The 18,975-nt window shown below is 45.8% G+C and overlaps 1 protein-coding gene across 2 annotated transcripts in view; it reads left to right on the top strand.

The window, feature by feature from the left end:
* CPB1 (carboxypeptidase B1) overlaps positions 1-18,975 on the top strand; it is a 66,563-nt gene that overhangs the window by 28,567 nt on the left and 19,021 nt on the right. For both annotated transcript variants that reach the window (XM_039912390.1, XM_029069139.2), the window contains 7 exons: positions 2,429-2,553; positions 6,475-6,574; positions 6,676-6,777; positions 11,652-11,753; positions 16,331-16,441; positions 16,546-16,636; positions 17,507-17,709. In XM_039912390.1, the coding sequence (XP_039768324.1) occupies positions 2,429-2,553; positions 6,475-6,574; positions 6,676-6,777; positions 11,652-11,753; positions 16,331-16,441; positions 16,546-16,636; positions 17,507-17,709 (834 nt within the window). The remainder of the gene's footprint in view (positions 1-2,428; positions 2,554-6,474; positions 6,575-6,675; positions 6,778-11,651; positions 11,754-16,330; positions 16,442-16,545; positions 16,637-17,506; positions 17,710-18,975) is intronic.

The raw sequence follows: 18,975 nt of genomic DNA, 5'->3' as shown, positions 1-18,975 counted from the left end.
AGATTTGGCAAGAAGGAGGTCACTGGTGATCTTTGAGAGGGCAGTTTAGGTGGAGTGAAAGGGACAGAAGCCAGATTGGAGGGGGTCCAGGAGACAGTTGGAGGAGAGGAATTTGAGGCAGTGAGTGTAGATGACTTGCTCCAGGAGTTTGGAAAGGAAGGGTAGGAGGGAGGTGGAGTGATTACTGGAGAGGGCTCTGGGGTCATGGAAGGGGTTTTTTTAGGATGAGATTAGTGAAGAGCAGAGTCAAGGATGACACCGAGGTTATGGGTTTGTGAAACAGGAAGGATGGTTGTTGCCATCCACAGTGACGGGAAAGTTCAGGAGAGGACAGGGTTTGGGAGGGAAGATGAGATCTGTCTTGGACATGTTGAGTTTGAGGTGGTGGGAGGACACCCAGGTGGAGATGTCCTGAAGGCAGGAGGAGATGTGAGCTTGGAAGGAGGGAGGGAAAGAGAACAGGGAAGTATATGTAGATTTGGGTGTCATTTGGGTGATCCTTGAGGAACCCCTACAGTTAGGGGATGGGAGGGGAGGAGGAGCCCCTGAAAGAGACAAGAATGAATAGCCAGGGGCTTCCTGATGCCAAAGGATTCATCAGCTCTGGAATGGGATCAGCATAGTTTATTAGCTGTTCTGTGTACTTAGATCCTGTGTTAGTTTTCACTCTGTTTTCATAGGCGCTTTAAAAATATCATACAAAATTAGGCAGCATGCCTGGCTGTTTTGCAACACAGATCACACAAGAGAATTGAAGCAATAGTTAACTTTTTGATGCAAGGAATTTGAGGTGAGGATGTTATATCTACCACATTCTTTAAGAAAAGACTAATTCATGAGTTCTGAATTTTCAATTGTCCTAAAAGGTTTCTGGTGCAGATCTGGGGCTAAGGAGGAGAAAGGTGCTGTAGTTTTCAATGTGAAATTCAGGTTATTTTGAATGTCTTATGACCTACTAGTTAAACAGATGTAAGGTTTGCTTGACAAGTTATATATGCACTGTTGTTTCCTCAGATAACTGAAAAAAATGAGCAGTTAACTCAGCAAATTCAGATTGAAAAACTATATCTATTCACTTCTATTCCTTCCCTAATGGCAAAGCACCCAAAGCAAATAAACTAAAGTTATATCATTTATTCACCCTCCATGCCCACAGACTCATTTGTGATGTAAGAAAGAGCTATGCAGAATTTGTCTTTCTGGGATAGTCTTTTTTTATGGTATCTGTTAAGTGCTTAATAGGTGTCAGACCCTGTACCAAGCACTGTGGTAGATTCACGCCAATCAGTCCATATCCCACATGGGGCTCACAGTGTTAACTGTTAATAATAATAATAATAATGTTGGTATTTGTTAAGCAGAAGCAGCGTGGCTCAGTGGAAAGAGCACGGGCTTTGGAGTCAGGGCTCATGAGTTCGAATCCCAGCTCTGCCACTTGTCAGCTGTGTGACTGTGGGCAAGTCACTTAACTTCTCTGTGCCTCAGTTCCCTCATCTGTAAAATGGGGATTAAGACTGTGAGCCCCACGTGGGACAACCTGATTCCCCTATGTCTACCCCAGCGCTTAGAACAGTGCTCGGCACATAGTAAGCGCTTAACAAATACCAACATTATTATTATTATTATTAAGCGCTTACTATGTGCAGAGCACTGTTCTGAGCACTGGGGTAGACACAGGGGAATCAGGTTGTCCCACGTGGGGCTCACAGTCTTAATCCCCATTTTACAGTTGAGGGAACTGAGGCACCAAGAAGTTAAGTGACTCGCCCACAGTCACACAGCTGACAAGTGGCAGAGCTGGGATTTGAACTTCTGACCTCTGACTCCAAAGCCCATGCTTTTTCCACTGAGCCACACTGCTTCTCTAATTGGGAAGCAGCTTCTGCTGCTGTTAATTGGGAAGCAGTGTGGCCTAGTGACAAGAGCACGGACTTGGAAGTCAGAGGATGTGTGTTCTAATCCTGGCTCCACCACTTGTCTGCTGTGGGACCTTGGGCAAATCACTTCACTTCTCTATGCCTCAGTTACCTCATCTGTAAAATGGGGATTAAGACCGTGAGCCCCATGTGGGTCAGGGACTGTGTCCAACCTGATTACTTTGTATCTTCCCCAGAGCTTAGAACAGTCCTTGGCACATAGTAAGTGCTTAACAAATACTATTATTATTATTATTATTATTATTATTAATTCCCATTTCACAGATGAGGTAACTGAGCCACAGAGAAGTTAAGTGACTTGCCCAAGGTCACCCAGCAAGCAAGTGCTGGAGCTGGAATTAGAACCCAGGTCCTCCTAACTCCTAGGGCCATGCTCTATCCACAAGGCAGCAGCACTGCTTCTCAAACGGTCCCTTGATAGTGAACGTTAAGCTAATACCTTTCCACCCCAAGAAGCAGCAGAGAAAGAACATCATTTCCCTTTCTTTCAGATTGATTTCTGGAAACCAGATTCAGTTGTCCAAGTCAAACCTGACAGCATTGTGGACTTCCGTGTGGAAGCTGCCCACGTCTCCACTGCTGAGCGATTTCTGGAGCAGAATGGATTCAACTACAGGTAAGTTGATACCCAAAATTTATTTTGTTTTGAGAAACACACAGTGTCATGAAGTGGATGCATTCTCTCTCATGATAACTGTCCTATGGGGTAGCAGACTCCCTGTGTGGTCGGCTGGGTGATGATGCAGATGAAACAGGAAGATTCAGGAAACCAATATTTTGTCAGAACCTGAACCTGCATGGAAAACAGCATGGATAAAGCATGAACTTGGGAGTCAGAAGGACCAGGGTTCTAATCCCAGCTTCACTGCTTGTCTGCTGTGTGACCTTGGGCAAGTCACTTCACTTCTCTGTGCCTCATTTACCTCACCTGTAAAATGGGAATAAGACTTGGGAGCCACATGTGGGACAAGGACTGTATCCAACCTGATCAGCTTGTGTCTACCATAGCACATAGTATAGCACATAGTTTGATGGTATTGATGCCTGACTACTTGTTTTGTTTTGTTGTCTGTCTCCCCCTTTTAGACTGTGAGCCTGTTGTTGGGCAGGGATTGTCTATCAGTTGCCGATTGTACATTCTAAGTGCTTAGTACAGTGGTCTGCACACAGTAGGTGCTCAATTGACTGAATGAATGAAAGTCCCTGGCACGTAGTAAGCTCTTACCAAATACCATAAAAAAATAAGAAAAAAAAACCCACCCCCAAAGTTTTTCGCCAGTCCCCAGGCCATAGAGTGTTTAGAGGTATCTCGAACTCTGCTGATTCCTCAAGATGCAGCAGCCATCTGTCCTGCCCCCATAAAGTGATTTATGTGAAAAGAGAGTATAGCTCTGGCTCCCTAAGACTGAATTTTTCATCTCCTGTGTATGGGAAGAAGCAGGCAAGTAGAAACCCCAGAGTCTCTCCTCTTTGGTTAAGAGGTTTTGTGTGGGCAGGAACCTCACATCCCGGGAAATTCTAAACCAACACTGTGTGTTCAGTGTGGTAGTAAGTAGAAGTAACAGAATTACTAGAAGAAGCAACAGTAGATAGTAGAGCTAATTGTATCTACTGAGCAAAATGGTATTTGTTAAGTAATTAATATGTGACATACACTCTACTAAGCCCTAGGATAGATACAAGATAATCAGATCCCATATGGGGCTGGCTCACCGCCTACGTAGGAGGGAATCGAATCCCCACTCTGTAGATGAGGGAATGAAAAGTTAAGCGACTTGCCCAAGATCACATAGCAAGTAAGTGGCAGAGCTGGGATTAGAACCCAGGTCCTCCATCTGCCAGGCCCATGTTCTTTCCACTAGACAACACAGCTTCTTTAAATGGATTTGAATGTTTTGTTGTTTTTTTCCAGATTATCTGTAGAGTAGATACAGTGTATGATCTAGTTGTAGTGTATGTATCCCATTGCTTATACAGTGCTGGGCACTTAGTAAACCCTGAATAACATTAATAAGTATTATCATTATTATTAAAGAAGATGGGTCATCTCTGTCTCTGCACACCTTCATGAGCACCTTAGTGGCCAAGCAATGAATTTGACCAGTTTATAGTCTCTGGGCCTGCACAGTGAAAAACATCTTGCCTACTGCTCAGTAATCCCTCTCTTTCATCTGGGTCCCTTGGAGTGCAATTTTTAACCCCAACAGGCTAAATTAAGCAGGCAGATCTTTGTTAAAAAAAAAAAAAAAAAAACAGAATTTCTTTAGGAAGTCTTGCTTTTGGCTCTTGGATCAATAGCGCTCTGTTCCTCACTAGTGAATTCTGGGCTCAGAGTTTCCTTGGGGCATGGGAGGAGTCGTTGGGTGGGCGAGGCCTCTGCAGCTTCCAACAGTTGACCCAAGTTCAGGCCCAGATTGTCAGATAGAAGGCATAAACCTAGAGGATGTCCTCGAAGGGTTTCATCAGCCCGTCCTTGGGGTGGCCGGAGAGGATACCATCCTTTGATGTGTTGCTACAATTCTCTGACATGACAGATGAAACCACTTGGATTGTTTATTATGCTGCCTGGTGGAGCAAACCCTGCCTGGCCCTCTAATTTTGCGTTCTAATTTTTAAGTACCAACCACCAAGGACAAAATGTTCTTTCTTCTTCCCAACTTCCTTTCACACAGATGAAGTATAAGGGTGCGGGAACTGTGGGAGCTATGCCCAGACCCAGGCATGAACCCACCCGCCTGGTGGGCTCCCCACCCCTTGAAGACAGTTGTCATTCAATGGACTTAATGATAATAATAATAATAATGGCATTTTTTAAGTGCTTACTGTGGGTGAAGCACTCTTTTAAGCACTGGGGTAGATACAAGCTTAATCAGGTAGGACACAGTCCCTGTCCCACAAGAGAGCTCACAGTCTTAAATCCCCATTTCACAGAGGACGCACAGAGAAGTGAAGTGACTTGCCCAAGATCACACAGCAGACACGTGGCAAAGCAGGGATTAGAAACCAGGTCCTTCTGACTCCCAGGTCCATGTTCTATCCACTAGGCCACGTTTGACCATATTGGAAAAGCTGGTTGGCAGTTAGCATTTCATTATTTTAAAGCAAGACAAGGACAAACACAAAGCAAGAGATTAAAATCAAAATCCCAGCTCTTCAAATCCAAAACCATTTTAGTCCAGTAAATGTTGTGTGCAGTTTAACTTAATTTATATGATCCAAGGTATTTATTTTAGAGTCTCTTAACCTTAGTCTCATCACCCAATCAGGAACTCAGAGGAGAGTTGTGTAACCTGTGAATGTTCAAGAAATGAGTGTCTTACCAGTTCTATTCTATTGTAGTTTCCCAAGTGCTTAGTAATGTGTTCTGCGCACAGCGAGCACCCAATAAATACCACTGATTGATTGAGTGAATGAGTGTGGCTAACATCACTCTTTTACCAGAGTTCGTGTCAAAACCCAGATGACATCATGGACCCCCCCAGTGGATTGATTCCCAGGGGGAAAAAATCAATGGTATTTATTGAGTGCTTACTGTGTGTAACATACTGTACTAAGCACTTGGGAGAGCAAAATATAAAGAGTTGGTAGACATGTCCCCTATCCACAGCAAGCTTACAGCCTAGAGTTGGAGACAGAAAATAATATAAATAGATAAATTATGGCTATGTACTGTGGGGCTGAGGATTGAGTGAATATCAAGTGCCTAAAGGGTTCAAATCTAAGTTAATAGGTGATGCAGAAGAGAGTGGATGTAGGGGAAAAGAGAGCTTAATCAGGGAAGGCCTCTTAAACCTCACCTTTACTGAGCTCCCACTGTGTGCAAAGAACTGTAAACAGCACTTGGGAGAGTACCCATTAGCTAGTCCCTTAGGGTGGCTCAGCCTCAGTTTCCTCACCTGTAAAATTGGGACCAAACACTTGTCATACCTCCCTCTTAGGCTGTGTGCCCAAGTACACCACCGAGTAATTACCTAGTAGCTAAGCTACACTGGTGCTAAAGTCAGAAAGAGAGTCCTGGACTGGATGGTCTGTGAGGCAGCCAGGCAGACCACCTAAGCCAAGATTTGAAGAAACCAATGGTTAATTATCCATCTCTGGGGTTAAGAATGGACCATCCAACCCCAGAAATGCAGCCCATTCCAGATATCCATTCCCAGAATGATACAGGGGGGAACTCAACTCCTCAAAGTGTCTGGACCAAGAAAGCCCCAACCGACACTTGCTCCTCACCAGAGCCCAGCATTCCACAAGTCATTCTCAGTGGTGGGATGGGGGATGGGGGGAGAGAAGGGAAAGAATCCCTATGGGAATCTCTCAGCTCATCAGAATCAAGGGCAGGAGGAAACTTGATGCTGTTTCAAATGGGGCAGCCGCCAGTAGGTTGAATTAATCAGTCACTCACTTTCAGGGTCGGATCAAGGAAGAAAGTTGCCTGTTTTCACACCAGTCATCTCTGAGACCAAGTATTTAATAGAGTTCTCTGTGCCTAGTAAGCCCTCGATAAATGATTGATTGATCGATTGCTACTCTACCACAGGGTTTTGATCCACAACCTGCAGACAGTACTGGAGGCTCAGATTGACCGCCAGGGTCGGGCGGCAGGGCACGGCTATGAGAAGTACAACACTTGGGAAGAGGTAGGAAGGGGAAAGTTCTCCTTGTGGGGTGTCACCTGCTTTGGGAGATGATCCGACTCTGCCCTGACCCCCCCGCCCCACCCGGGGTGGTTTCTTTGCAGATCGAAGCCTGGACCCAGCAGATATCTGAGGAGAACCCAGAGCTTGTGTCACGGCTTGTGATCGGCACCACCTTTGAAGGGCGCAACATGTACGTCCTCAAGGTAATTGTCAGGAATAAGAATTATAACCATAACGATAACATCTATTATATGCTTACTAGGTGCCTTGATACCTCACCTCCCTTCTCTCCTCCAGCCCACCCTGTACACTCCGCTCCTCTGCCGCTAGCCTCCTCACTGTGCCTCATTCTCACCTATCCTGCCTCGAACGCCCTCCCTCCTCACATCAGCCAAACTAACTCTCTTCCCCTCTTCAAAGCCCTACTGAGAGCTCACCTCCTCCAAGAGGCCTTCCCAGATTGAGCCCTCCCTTTCCCTCTGCCCCTCCTCCCCTCCCCATTCCTCCTACTCCCTCCCTCTTCTCTACTCCCTTCCCCTCACCACAGCACTCGTGTATATTTGTACATATTATTTATTACTCTATTTTATTAATGATGTGTATATATCTACAATTCTATTTATCTATTTTGATGGTATTGATGCCTGACTACTTGTTTTGTTTTGCAGTCTGTCTCCCCCTTTTAGACTGTGAACCCGTTGTTGGTCAGGGATTGTCTCTATCTGTTGCCTAATTGTATATTCCGAGTGCTTAGTACAGGGCTCTGCGCACAGTAAATGCTAAATAAATATGAATGAATGAATGAATGAATGAATAATCCCTGTCCCACGGGAGACTCACAGCCTAAGAGGGAGGGAGGTCAGGTGTTTTGTCCCCATTTTACAGCTGAGGAAACTAGCTCTCTTGATCCCATCCATCTTTCCAAAAGCAACTCTCCTCACCTTGCCGCCCTGTCCTCACTTCCCACTCTCGACGATCAGGTCTCCGCTCTCAACTCCACCCTCTCTACTCATCTCGATTCTCTCACCCCCCTTTCCCTCCGCCGCTCTCACTCCACTAACCCACAGCCCTGGATCACCTCCTCTGTCCGCCTCCTACGCTCCTATGCTCGAGCTGCTGAGCGCTGCTGGCGAAAGTCCCAGCACCAAGCCGACCTTACACACTTCAAATTTATCCTTTCCTGCCTTAACTCTTCCCTCTCCTCCGCCAGGCAAAACTTCTTCTCCTCCCTCATGGACACCCATGCCCGTCACCCCCGCCGATTGTTCCGGACCTTTAACTCTCTCCTTAGGCCCCCTGTTCCTCCCCCTTCCCCATCTCTCACCCCCAATGATCGGGCCACCTATTTCCTCACGAAAATCAACACAATCAGGTCTGAGCTCCCCAAAATCACCCCTCCGCCTCTCCCCTCCCCCCCCACCAACCCTCTCCCCTACTTTCCCATCCTTCCCCGCAGTATCCTCAGAGGAGATCTCCTCCCTCCTCGCAAGTGCCACCCCCTCCACCTGTGCCTTGGACCCCATTCCCTCTCACCTTATTAAAACCATCGCCCCTGCCCTCCTCCCTTCCTTAACTTCTATTTTTAACCACTCAATCTCCAATGGCTCCTTCCCCTCTGCCTTCAAACATGCCCACGTCTCCCCCATCCTAAAAAAACCCGCTCTTGACCCCCTTCCCCCTCCAGTTATCGTCCTATCTTCCTACTACCCTTCCTTTCCAAAATCCTAGAACGAGTCATCTACAATCGATGCCTAGAATTCCTTAACTCCCATTCTCTCCTAGACCCCCTCCACTCTGGCTTCCATCCCCTCCACTCTACCGAGACTCCTCTCTCTAAGGTCACCCATGACCTCCTTCTTGCCAAAGCCAATGGCTCCTACTCCATTCTAATCCTCCTTGACCTCTCTGCTGCCTTTGACACTGTCGACCATCCCCTCCTCCTCCATACCTTATCTCACCTTGGCTTCACGGACTCCATCCTCTCCTGGTTCTCCTCTTACCTCTCTGGCCGGTCATTCTCGGTCTCCTTCGCTAGCGCCTCCTCCCCCTCCCATCCTTTAACTGTTGGAGTTCCTCAAGGATCAGTTCTTGGCCCTCTTCTGTTCTCCATTTACACTCACTCCCTCGGTGAACTCATTCGCTCTCACGGCTTTGACTACCATCTCTACGCAGATGACACGCAGATCTACATCTCCGCCCCTGTCCTCTCCCCCTCCCTTCAGGCTCGCATCTCCTCCTGCCTCCAGGACGTCTCCACCTGGATGTCGGCCCGCCACCTAAAACTCAACATGAGCAAGACTGAGCTCCTCATCTTCCCTCCCAAACCCGGTCCTCTCCCAGACTTCCCTATCACCGTGGATGGCACGATCATCCTTCCCGTCTCTCAGGCCCACAATCTCGGTGTCATCCTTGACTCGTCTCTCTCGTTCACCCCACACATCCTATCTGTCACCAAGACCTGCCGGTTTCACCTCTACAATATCGCCAAGATCTGCCCTTTCCTCTCCACCCAAATGGCTACCTTACTGCTACGGGCTCTCGTTGTATCCCGGCTAGACTACTGTGTCGGCCTTCTCTCTGACCTCCCTTCCTCCTCTCTCGCCCCGCTCCGGTCTATTCTTCACTCCGCTGCCCAGCTCATCTTCCTGCAGAAACGATCTGGGCATGTCACTCCCCTTCTTAAACAACTCCAGTGGTTGCCTATCGACCTCCGCTCCAAACAAAAGCTCCTCACTCTAGGCTTCAAGGCTCTACATCACCTTGCTCCTTCCTACCTCTCCTCCCTTCTCTCTTTCTACCGCCCACCCCACACACTCCGCTCCTCTGCCGCCCACCTCCTCACCGTCCCTCAGTCTCGCCTATCCCACCGTCGACCCCTGGGCCACATCCTCCCGCGGTCCTGGAACGCCCTCCCTCCTCACCTCCGCCAAACTGATTCTCTTCCCCTCTTCAAAACCCTACTTAAAACTCACCTCCTCCAAGAAGCCTTCCCAGACTGAGCTCCTCTTCTCCCTCTACTCCCTCTACCACCCCCCCTTCACCTCTCCGCAGCTTAACCCTCTTTTCCCCCCATTTCCCTCTGCTCCTCCCCCTCTCCCTTCCCATCCCCACAGCACTGTACTCGTCTGCTCAACTGTATATATTTCCATTGCCCTATTTATTTTGTTAATGAATTGTACATCGCCTTGATTCTATTTAGGTGCCATTGTTTTTACGAGATGTTCTTCCCCTTGACTCTATTTATTGCCATTGTTCTTGTCTGTCCGTCTCCCCCAATTAGACTGTAAGCCCGTCAAACAGCAGGGACTGTCTCTATCTGTTACCGATTTGTACATTCCAAGCGCTTAGTACAGTGCTCTGCACATAGTAAGCGCTCAATAAATACTATTGAATGAATGAACCCTAGGGGACTTGCTTGTAGCTAATAATAATGGTGGTATTTGTTAAGCACTTACTTTGTACCAGGCACTGTACTAAGCGCTGGGGTAGATCCAGGAAAATTGGGTTGGACACATTCCCTGTCCCACATGGGGCTCACAGTCTCAATCCCCATTTTACAGATGAGGTAACTAGGCGCAGAGAAGTGAAATGGCTCATCCAAGGTTACACAGCAAACATGTGGCGGAGCTGGGATTAGGACCCATGACTTTCTGACTCCCAAGCCCGAGCTCTAACCACTATTTTATGCTGTTCCCACACTCTCCCAAGTGCTTTAGTACAGTGCTTTGCACATGGTAAGCACTCAATAAATACAATTGAATGAATTACACAGCAGTTCAGTAGTGGAGCTGGGACTAAAACTCGAGCCTTCTGACTCCTAGCCACTGCTTAGTGGAAGTGCTTCAGAGTGAGGGATTCTAATTTATTGGCATTCATTTCTTTACTCCGCATCCTTCCGCTTCTCCCTCCAGTCTCTATCCCTCCACCTCCACTCATATCATATGTTGGGCTCTTATTGCTCTCAATTAGATTGATCCAAAAGGAAAAATGCCATAAAATGGTGAGCATTCCAACCCATAAATTCAGCTCCATCCCTGCAAGCCATGTAAATGATAATCTACCTTGATGAAATTGTCTCTCCCATCTGGTATTGCCAAACCCTTTCCCCAAAGAGATCCATAAACTTCGGTCTATCAGATAACATTCTAAACTCTACCAACAATTTGTTTGTGTCTTCTCGAAATGTCATTTCTGTCATCTAAGACTAATGAGCAAATACAGTTCCCAAGGATTAAGTGTCAGGAGTGGGAGGGAAGGAAACTTTCCTGGAAGTTGGGTAGGAGTCATTAATACCTGCAGTTGTCTTAGCTGTGTCAACACATTATAACATCATAGAACAATTAAGAGACATCCCCTGGAAATATGATCTTGTCAGCCTCAGTAAAAAGAAAAAGCAGCATGAGCATCGTTACCATCTAGGGTGTGAGATTGCTTCTTTAGCATTATGTTTTCATTAAATCAGTCAATCAGTGGTATTTATTGAGCACTTACTATGTGCAGAGTATTGTACCAAGCTCTTGGGAGACAACAGAATTAAGTACTGTCCTAAGCACTGGGGTAGATACAAAGTAATCAGGTTGTCCACGTGGGGCTCACAATCTTCATCCCCATTTTACAGATGAGGTAGCTGAGGCACAGAGTAGTTAAGTGACTTTGCCCAAGGTCACACAGCGACAATTGGCAAAGTCAGGATTAGAACCCACAACCTCTGACTCCCAAGCCCGTGCTCTTTCAAGGCCATGCTGCTTCTCGGTAGAATTGATAGACACATTCCCTGTCCACAGTGAGTTTACAGTCTGGAGGGAGACAGATAGTAATAAAAATAAATAAATTATGACTATGTACATAAGTGCTGTGGGGCTGAGGGTGGAGTCAATACCAGCTGTCCAAAGGGCAGAGATTCATGTGCTGCTGTCGAATTTCCCCATGTGTCTGTTTATTGTATTGTACTCTCCCAAGCGCTTAGTACAGTGCTCTTCACAAATTAAGTGCCTCAATAAGTATGACTGACTGACAGGTGGAGTGTTAATCTCAGGCTGCTCACTCGCGTGTGTTTTCTACCTTCTGTTTGGAATAGGTTGGCAAAGAAGGAGTGAATAAGCCTGCCATCTTCATGGACTGCGGTTTCCATGCCAGAGAGTGGATCTCCCATGCCTTCTGCCAGTGGTTTGTGAAAGAGGTCAGTGAGATGAGCAATGAAGTGACTGTGGGAAGGAAATTCCTAAGATGGAGGAGGAAAGCATTTTGTGGGCTAAATTAAATCTTCAAACACAGACCAAATTGATAGGAGTTGTCCACTGCAACTTCCTCCAGCCCTCTTTTCCGAGCCTGGTCACAAGCTTCTTACCCATCTTCCTTCCACTCCCCTCTGCCATTAAGAGATGGAATGGAAAATGGCAGGAAAGATGAGGAGGAGGAGGAAGCAGAGGAAGATTGAGAAGCAGAGGAATGGGAAAATGCATCCATCAGAACAGTAACCTGATCTAGTCAACAAACAGTACCTGAGTGTTGACTAGATGAAGTAAGCAAAATCAATATTTGCAAGAAAATAAAATTACTCTTCCCAGGAACCCATTCAAAGCTTTGACTTCCCCAGTTGTCCTCTTCCAATTTTGTTTTAGAGAGATCTCCACAAGAAATACTGAAACTCTTGTGCTCTTGATTTGTAAGCATATTATAATTCCAATTAGCAACACACAACATCACTGAGAGTTAACCATCTGCACCAAGAGATTAGTAGGTCCTATATCTCTATCCTTACAGAGATAAGATAGGATAATCAAGTATCCTTTAGAGCATTTGCAAATGAATCCAGACACTTTAAAGCAAGTTTATTACACTATCTATTTTTTTGTGACCAATAAGAAGTAATTATGGACTGGGTCATATATGGTGTTGTGTGCCTGAATCAATGTTTACTCCAAAAATTGAATAGTGAGAAGATGAGTAGATTGTTTTCAGTCATTCTGAAGATCAAACAAGAAAGCTTGAGGCAGAGATTAAATTTGATTAATAGTGCAGAAAACTGTCCTAAGCATTAGAGTGAGTACAACAGCAGCAAATGATATATTCCCTGCCCTCAAGAAACTTACAATCTAACAGAGAAGAAGGACAAAATACATTTTCAAAAAATGGAAGCAGGAGAAGAAACCAGGACAAAATAGGTAGTAGCGTAAATATGTCAACATGAAATATCAGAATAAATAATATTCAATTATTTTCAATTGAATATATGCAAATGCATATATTCTGAAGATAGGAGTAAATACATGAGTGCTAAGGGTAACTGTAATAATAATAATATTAAATGTGGAATTTGTTAAGCTCTTACTACGTGCCAGGTACTGTACTAAGTGCTGGGGTAGACACAAGGTGATTGGCTTGGACACAGTCCTTGTCCCACATGGGACTCACAATCTTAATCCCCATTTTACAGACAAGGTAATCTAGGCACAGAAAAGTAAAGTGATTTGCCCAGGGTCACAGAGCAGACAAATGGTGCAGACTGGATTAGAACCCAGGTCCTTCTGACTCCCATGCCCGGGCTCTGTACAGAAGTCCACAATACAGCTTGAGATGTTGGAAATTAAGCAGAGAAGTCTTCCTGAAAGAGATTAAAATTAACCTCATTTAAAGCCAAAAGAAAGGGAAATTCAGGCCAATGGGAAGGATCAACTGTCAACCTGAACAGTTGTTCACAATGCCTTGGGAGGCGATTACTATTCGTCAGTGGATACAGGTCAATGTGGCCAGAGGTTGGAGTTGTCTGGAGAAGACCTAAAGTCAAGGACATGAGAAATCTATGCTCACATTGTGCTTTCCCAAGAAAACCCCAGACCCTCTACCCCTTCACCACAGAAACAGAGGGGTTCTTGCTCTTGTTGTCTGGAAATAACCAGCTTGCTTCATGGGGATTTCTAGGAAGGAGACCAATTCCATAACAAATTATCTTCGTGGAAGACTGCAAACCTCAATGGCTCTTTTGTGGGTGTCTGGTACTGTCTATTCTGCCATCTCTGTTATTTTTGCTCCATATTGCGAAGTACTCATCTCCTCACATGGCTTTACCATCTTTGCAATAACACCCAAATCCACCTCTCCAGGCCTACCTGATTCTCTTCCTTGTCATACAATATTACATTTCCTCCTGCTTCAGAGAACCTCCACCTGGCTGTCTCATCATCTCCTTAAATGTAACCCACTGAAACCTGAACTCCTCATTTCCCTCACACTTCCCACCCATCTCGCACTTGTAGCCTCCCTTTTCAGTCAACCACCCCATCATCCTCTCGCCCCTAGGACTGCCTTTAACTCCCATCTCACTTGCTGCTCACCCAATCTTGTGAATTCTTCCTGCAAAACGTACTCTGGATCCACCCATTACCTCCCCACTCCTCAGCTTCGGCCCTAGGACAGGATGTAACCACAATCCAAGTGGATGATTGCAACAGCCTCTGTGCTGGTCTCCTGGCCTCCAGTCTCTCCCCTCTCCAGCCCATCCTATACCTCGCAATAAGGGTTGAGCTGATCATCTTTTTGGTCATCTTCCCAAACCCTTGGCCATGAACTTCACCTCCTACAGCGTGGCTCAGTGGAAAGAGCCCAGGCTTGGGAGTCAGAGGTCATGAGTTCGAATCCCGGATCTGCCACTTGTCACCAGTGTGACTGTGGGCAAGTCACTTTACTTCTCTGGGCCTCAGCTCCCTCATCTGTAAAATGGGGATTAAGACTGTGAGCCCCACGTGGGACAACCTGATTCCCCTGTGTCTACCCTAGCGCTTAGAACAGTGCTCTGCACATAGTAAGCACTTAACAAATACCAACATTATTATTATTACTTTACCTAACTGGGCCCTTCTCCCACTTCATTCCTCTCCCATTTCCAAACCATGGCCCACAGCATTCTCCCTTCCAGGAGTAGCCTCCACTTTCCACTTCATCAGACCACATTTCCCTCCCCCTTCCAAGCTCTAATAAAAAGCCAATCTTCCTACAAAGCCATCCCAGATTAAAACTCACACTCCCCAACTTTGGACCCACCAACTACTCTAGCTAACCTGAACTGAGAGACTCGTAGTAGCATTGATATTACTTACTCAGAGAAGGATCATAGCCTAGTGGAAAGACCACAGGCCTGGAAGTCAGGGGACCTGGGTTCTAATTCCAGCTCTGCCACATATGTGTTGTGAGACCTTGGACAAGTCACTTAACTTGTCTATGCCTTTTTCACCTCATCTGTAAAATAAGAATTATGCCTGTGAGCCCCATGTTGGACAGGGACTTTGAAGAGATTCCTTGCATTTATTAAGACTGTGAGCCTCAGTAGGCATTCAGTAATCACCCCTAACTGAGGGATTGATTGAGTTTCAGTATAGGTGTCATTTCAAAGGGTACAAGGGGTGGATGGGGTAATTGCCCCCTTAGCTATTGAAGCTGGATTACCTGTCTTGTTTACCCCAAATCACTAACATGACTTGAGCTTCCCATCAGGGTTAAAAAGACTCCATATTTGTCTTTCTACCTCAAAACTTAGGACAGTGCTTGACACATAGTAAGCACTTAAATACATTTAAAAAATCTTCCACCTTCCCCTAATATCCTTAACCACTTTTCACTCTCACACTCAAAATGAAAAGTTAATGTCTAAAATAGTTCAGTGATCTTTGTAGATGTCAACAGACATTATTTTGAGGTTAGAGAAGAAGTGTGGCCTAATGGGTAGAGCATGGACCTGGGAGTCTGAAGGACCTGACTTCTAATCTCGGCTCCACCACTTGACTGCTGTGTGACTTTGGAGAAGTCACTTAACTTTTCCGCGCCTCAGTTACCTCCTCTGTAAAATAGGGATAAGACTTGTGAGTCCCATGTGGGACATGGACTCTGTCCAATTCAGCACTTAGAACAGTGCCTGGCAGATTGTAAGTGTTGGTTTTTTTACGGTATTTGTTAAGCACTTACTATGTGCCAGACACTGTTCAAAGCATTAGGGTATTTACAAGGTAATCAGATGTGACACAGAAACATGTCCCACATGGCGCTCACAGTCATTATTCCCATTTTCAATTATTCCCATTTTCCAGATGAGGTAACTGAGGCACAGAGAAGTGTGCCCAAGGTTACACAGCAGATAAGTGGCAGATCTGGGACAAGAACTCAGGTCCTTCTGACTTCCAGGCCTGTGCTCTATCCATTAGGCCACAGTGTTACTTAAACACCATAAAAAAGTTATTTTAAATTGTATATTGTGTATTTATTTTAGATCATGTTAACAGAGGCCTGTATATACTGGATGAAATGGTTTCCACTCTATCCATAATTTCTTTTCTGTCTGTCTCCCCCACTAGACTGTAAGCTCCTTGTGGGCAGGGAATGTGCCTTCTAATTTGCTAAATTGTACTCCCCAAGTGCTTAGTACAGTGCTCTGCACACAGTAAGCACTCACTAAATATCACTGATTGATTGACTGAATGATTGTTCACCCCAAGGGGACTTGCCCACCACTTTCAACCTTGGTCAGTTTGTGGAAGGCTGAAAACAACAGCATGGGAAGTAAACCACTCTTTCTGATGCCTCAGTAGAGGAGACCAGAATCTGCCCTTTAAAATGGAACCCGACATTGTGCTGGCAACTGCACTGCCTTACTGAGCATCCCCTTAAAGGGCCTGTCCTCCCACCCACCTCCCACTGTTTCTGGACTAGTGGTCCTATGGTGGCGGACATTCACTTGGATCTGCATGTTCCTATCGCCATCTCTAGGCTGTGAACACCTATGGAACTGATGCCCAGATGGCCAATCTCCTCAACAACCTTGACTTCTACATCCTGCCCGTGGTCAACATCGATGGCTACGTCTACACCTGGGAAAAGGTACATCCCTTCCCTCTGCCCCAAAGTGTGTTAGTTGGAGCAGGAAACAACTGGGGGTGGGGGAGTTCAGATTGCCCTAATCTGAGATGCTCTCTCTGTTTCAGAATCGCATGTGGAGAAAGACCCGTTCCACCTCTCCTAACAGCAGGTGCATTGGTACTGACCCAAACAGAAACTTCAATGCTAAATGGTGCAGTAAGTGTTGCCCAGGGGCTTCCTGGCCATTTCTAATCAAACGATCAATGGTATATGTTGCATACTTACCATGTGCGGGGCTGTCTACCAAGCCCTCGAGAAAGGACAATACAGTAATGTTTCCATTTCCAGTCAATTGATCAATCTACACTATATATTGAATGCTTACTCTGTGCAGAGCTCTCTACCAAACACTTGAGTTGCCAAATACAACTGAGTTGCTAGAGATGATCCTTGCCCTCATGGAGATGAAAGTTGAAGCATAGTCAACTATAGAGAAGCATTATAGAGAAGCAGCTTGGCTCTGTGGCAAGAGCCCGAGCTTTGGAGTCAGAGGTCATGGGTTCGAATGCCGGCTCTGCCACTTGTCAGCTGTGTGACTGTGGGCAAGTCACTTCACTTCTCTGTGCCTCTGTTACCTCATCTGTAAAATGGGGATTAAGACTGTGAGCCCCACGTGGGACAACCTGATTCCCCTGTGTCTACCCCAGCGCTTAGAACAGTGCTCTACACATAGTAAGCGCTTAACAAATACCAACATTATTATTATAGTCCTTGTCCCACAGGGGCTCACCGTCTAAGAGGGATGGAAAAACAGGTATTTTAACCCTATCTCCTGGTTCCCAGTCCCATCCGGATTCCTTCCACTAGGCCACACTGCTGCCCTAATAACAGTAGTATTTGTTAAATACTCACTATGTACCAGGCACTGTGCTAAACAATGGGGTAGATACATTACAGTCAGATAAGATACAGTTCCTGAACCAGACCTTTGTGGGTTCACAGTCGAAGCAATAGGGGAAGAACACATTTTTGATCCTGATCCGTTGCCTCCCTGGCTTCCTGACTCTGACTCTCCACTTTCTGCAGCGATGGGAGCCTCCAAGTACCCATGTGATGACACTTACTGTGGGTCACACCCTGAGTCGGAGAAGGAAACTAAGGCCCTGGCTGATTTCGTCCGAAGCAAGCTCTCCTCCATCAAGGCCTATTTGACCATTCACTCTTATTCTCAGTTGCTACTCTTCCCCTACTCGTATGGCTATGATATCCCAGAGGATTTCGCTGAACTGGTAAGGAACCCTTACTTACTAAACAATCCTTTGTCCTGTCAGGGAAATCACATCACTGGTCTAGTTCCTTCCAACACTAGAAGAGAAACCTTTAAGCAATTCCAAGAGTTAGGTCAGTGTATCGGCTGCTGGTTTGGGGGGAGAGAAGGCATTCATTATTCCCACTTGATATGGAAACTCAGGTTAGCTGGAAAGGAAAATGATACAGATATAACTATGAAGAAGCACTTCATAGAAAGAGGACACAAAGGTCGTAGTATAGAATAAGCACTTAATGTGCATCAAACACTGTTCCAAGATCTGGGTTAGAAACAAGATAATCAAGTTGGCCTTCCCAAACTGAGCCCCCTGCCCTTTCCCTCCTATCCCCCTTCTCTGCCCTCCCCCACCACCCTCTGCTCTTCCCCCTTCCCCTCCCCTCAACACTGTGCTAATTTGTATATATTATTTATTACCCTATTTATTTTGTTAATGAGGTGTACATCTCACCTATTATCTATTTATCTTGTTGATGGTTTTTTTTTTGTTCTACTTTGCTTTGCTGTCTGTGTCCCCCATTTAGACTGTGAGCCTTCATTGGTCAGGGATTGTCTCTATCTGTTGCTGAACTATACATTCCAAGTTTTTAGTACAGTGTTCTGCACATAGTAAGCGCTCAATAAATACTATTGAAATTGAACACAGTCCCCGTGCCACATGGGACTGATAGTCTAAGTAGGAGGGAGTACAGGTATCGAATCCTCATTTTGCAGATGAGGAAATTAAGGCCCAGATAGGTGAAGTGACTTGCCCAGGTCACACAGGAGGTAAGTGACAGAGCCAGGATTAGAATCCAGATCCTCTGACTCCCAGGCCTGTGTTCTTTCCACTAGGCCACGCTGCTTCCACAAGACTAGTCTGGCTGGGCAGTTCATTCAATAGTATTTATTGAGCACTTACTATGTGCAGAGCACTGTACTAAGCGCTTGGAATGTACAAGTCAGCAACAGATAGAGGCCGTCCCTGCCCTTTGACGGGCTTACAGTCTAATCAGGGGAGACAGACAGACATGAACGATGGCAATAAATAGAGTCAAGGGGAAGAACATCTCATAAAAACAATGGCAAATAAATAGAATCAGGGTGATGTACATCTCATTAAACAAAATAAACAAAATAAATAGGGTGATGAAGATATATACAGTTGAGTGGATGAGTACAGTGCTGAGGGGGTGGGACGGGAGAGGGGGAGGAGGAGAGAGAAAGGAGGGAGAAGAGGGTTTAGCTG

This window comes from Ornithorhynchus anatinus, chromosome 1 (assembly GCF_004115215.2).
Source record: "Ornithorhynchus anatinus isolate Pmale09 chromosome 1, mOrnAna1.pri.v4, whole genome shotgun sequence".
Classification (NCBI taxonomy): Eukaryota; Metazoa; Chordata; class Mammalia; order Monotremata; family Ornithorhynchidae; genus Ornithorhynchus; species Ornithorhynchus anatinus.
The sequence above is the reverse complement of the archived record's forward strand: the minus strand, read 5'-3'. Positions and strand labels throughout refer to the sequence as shown.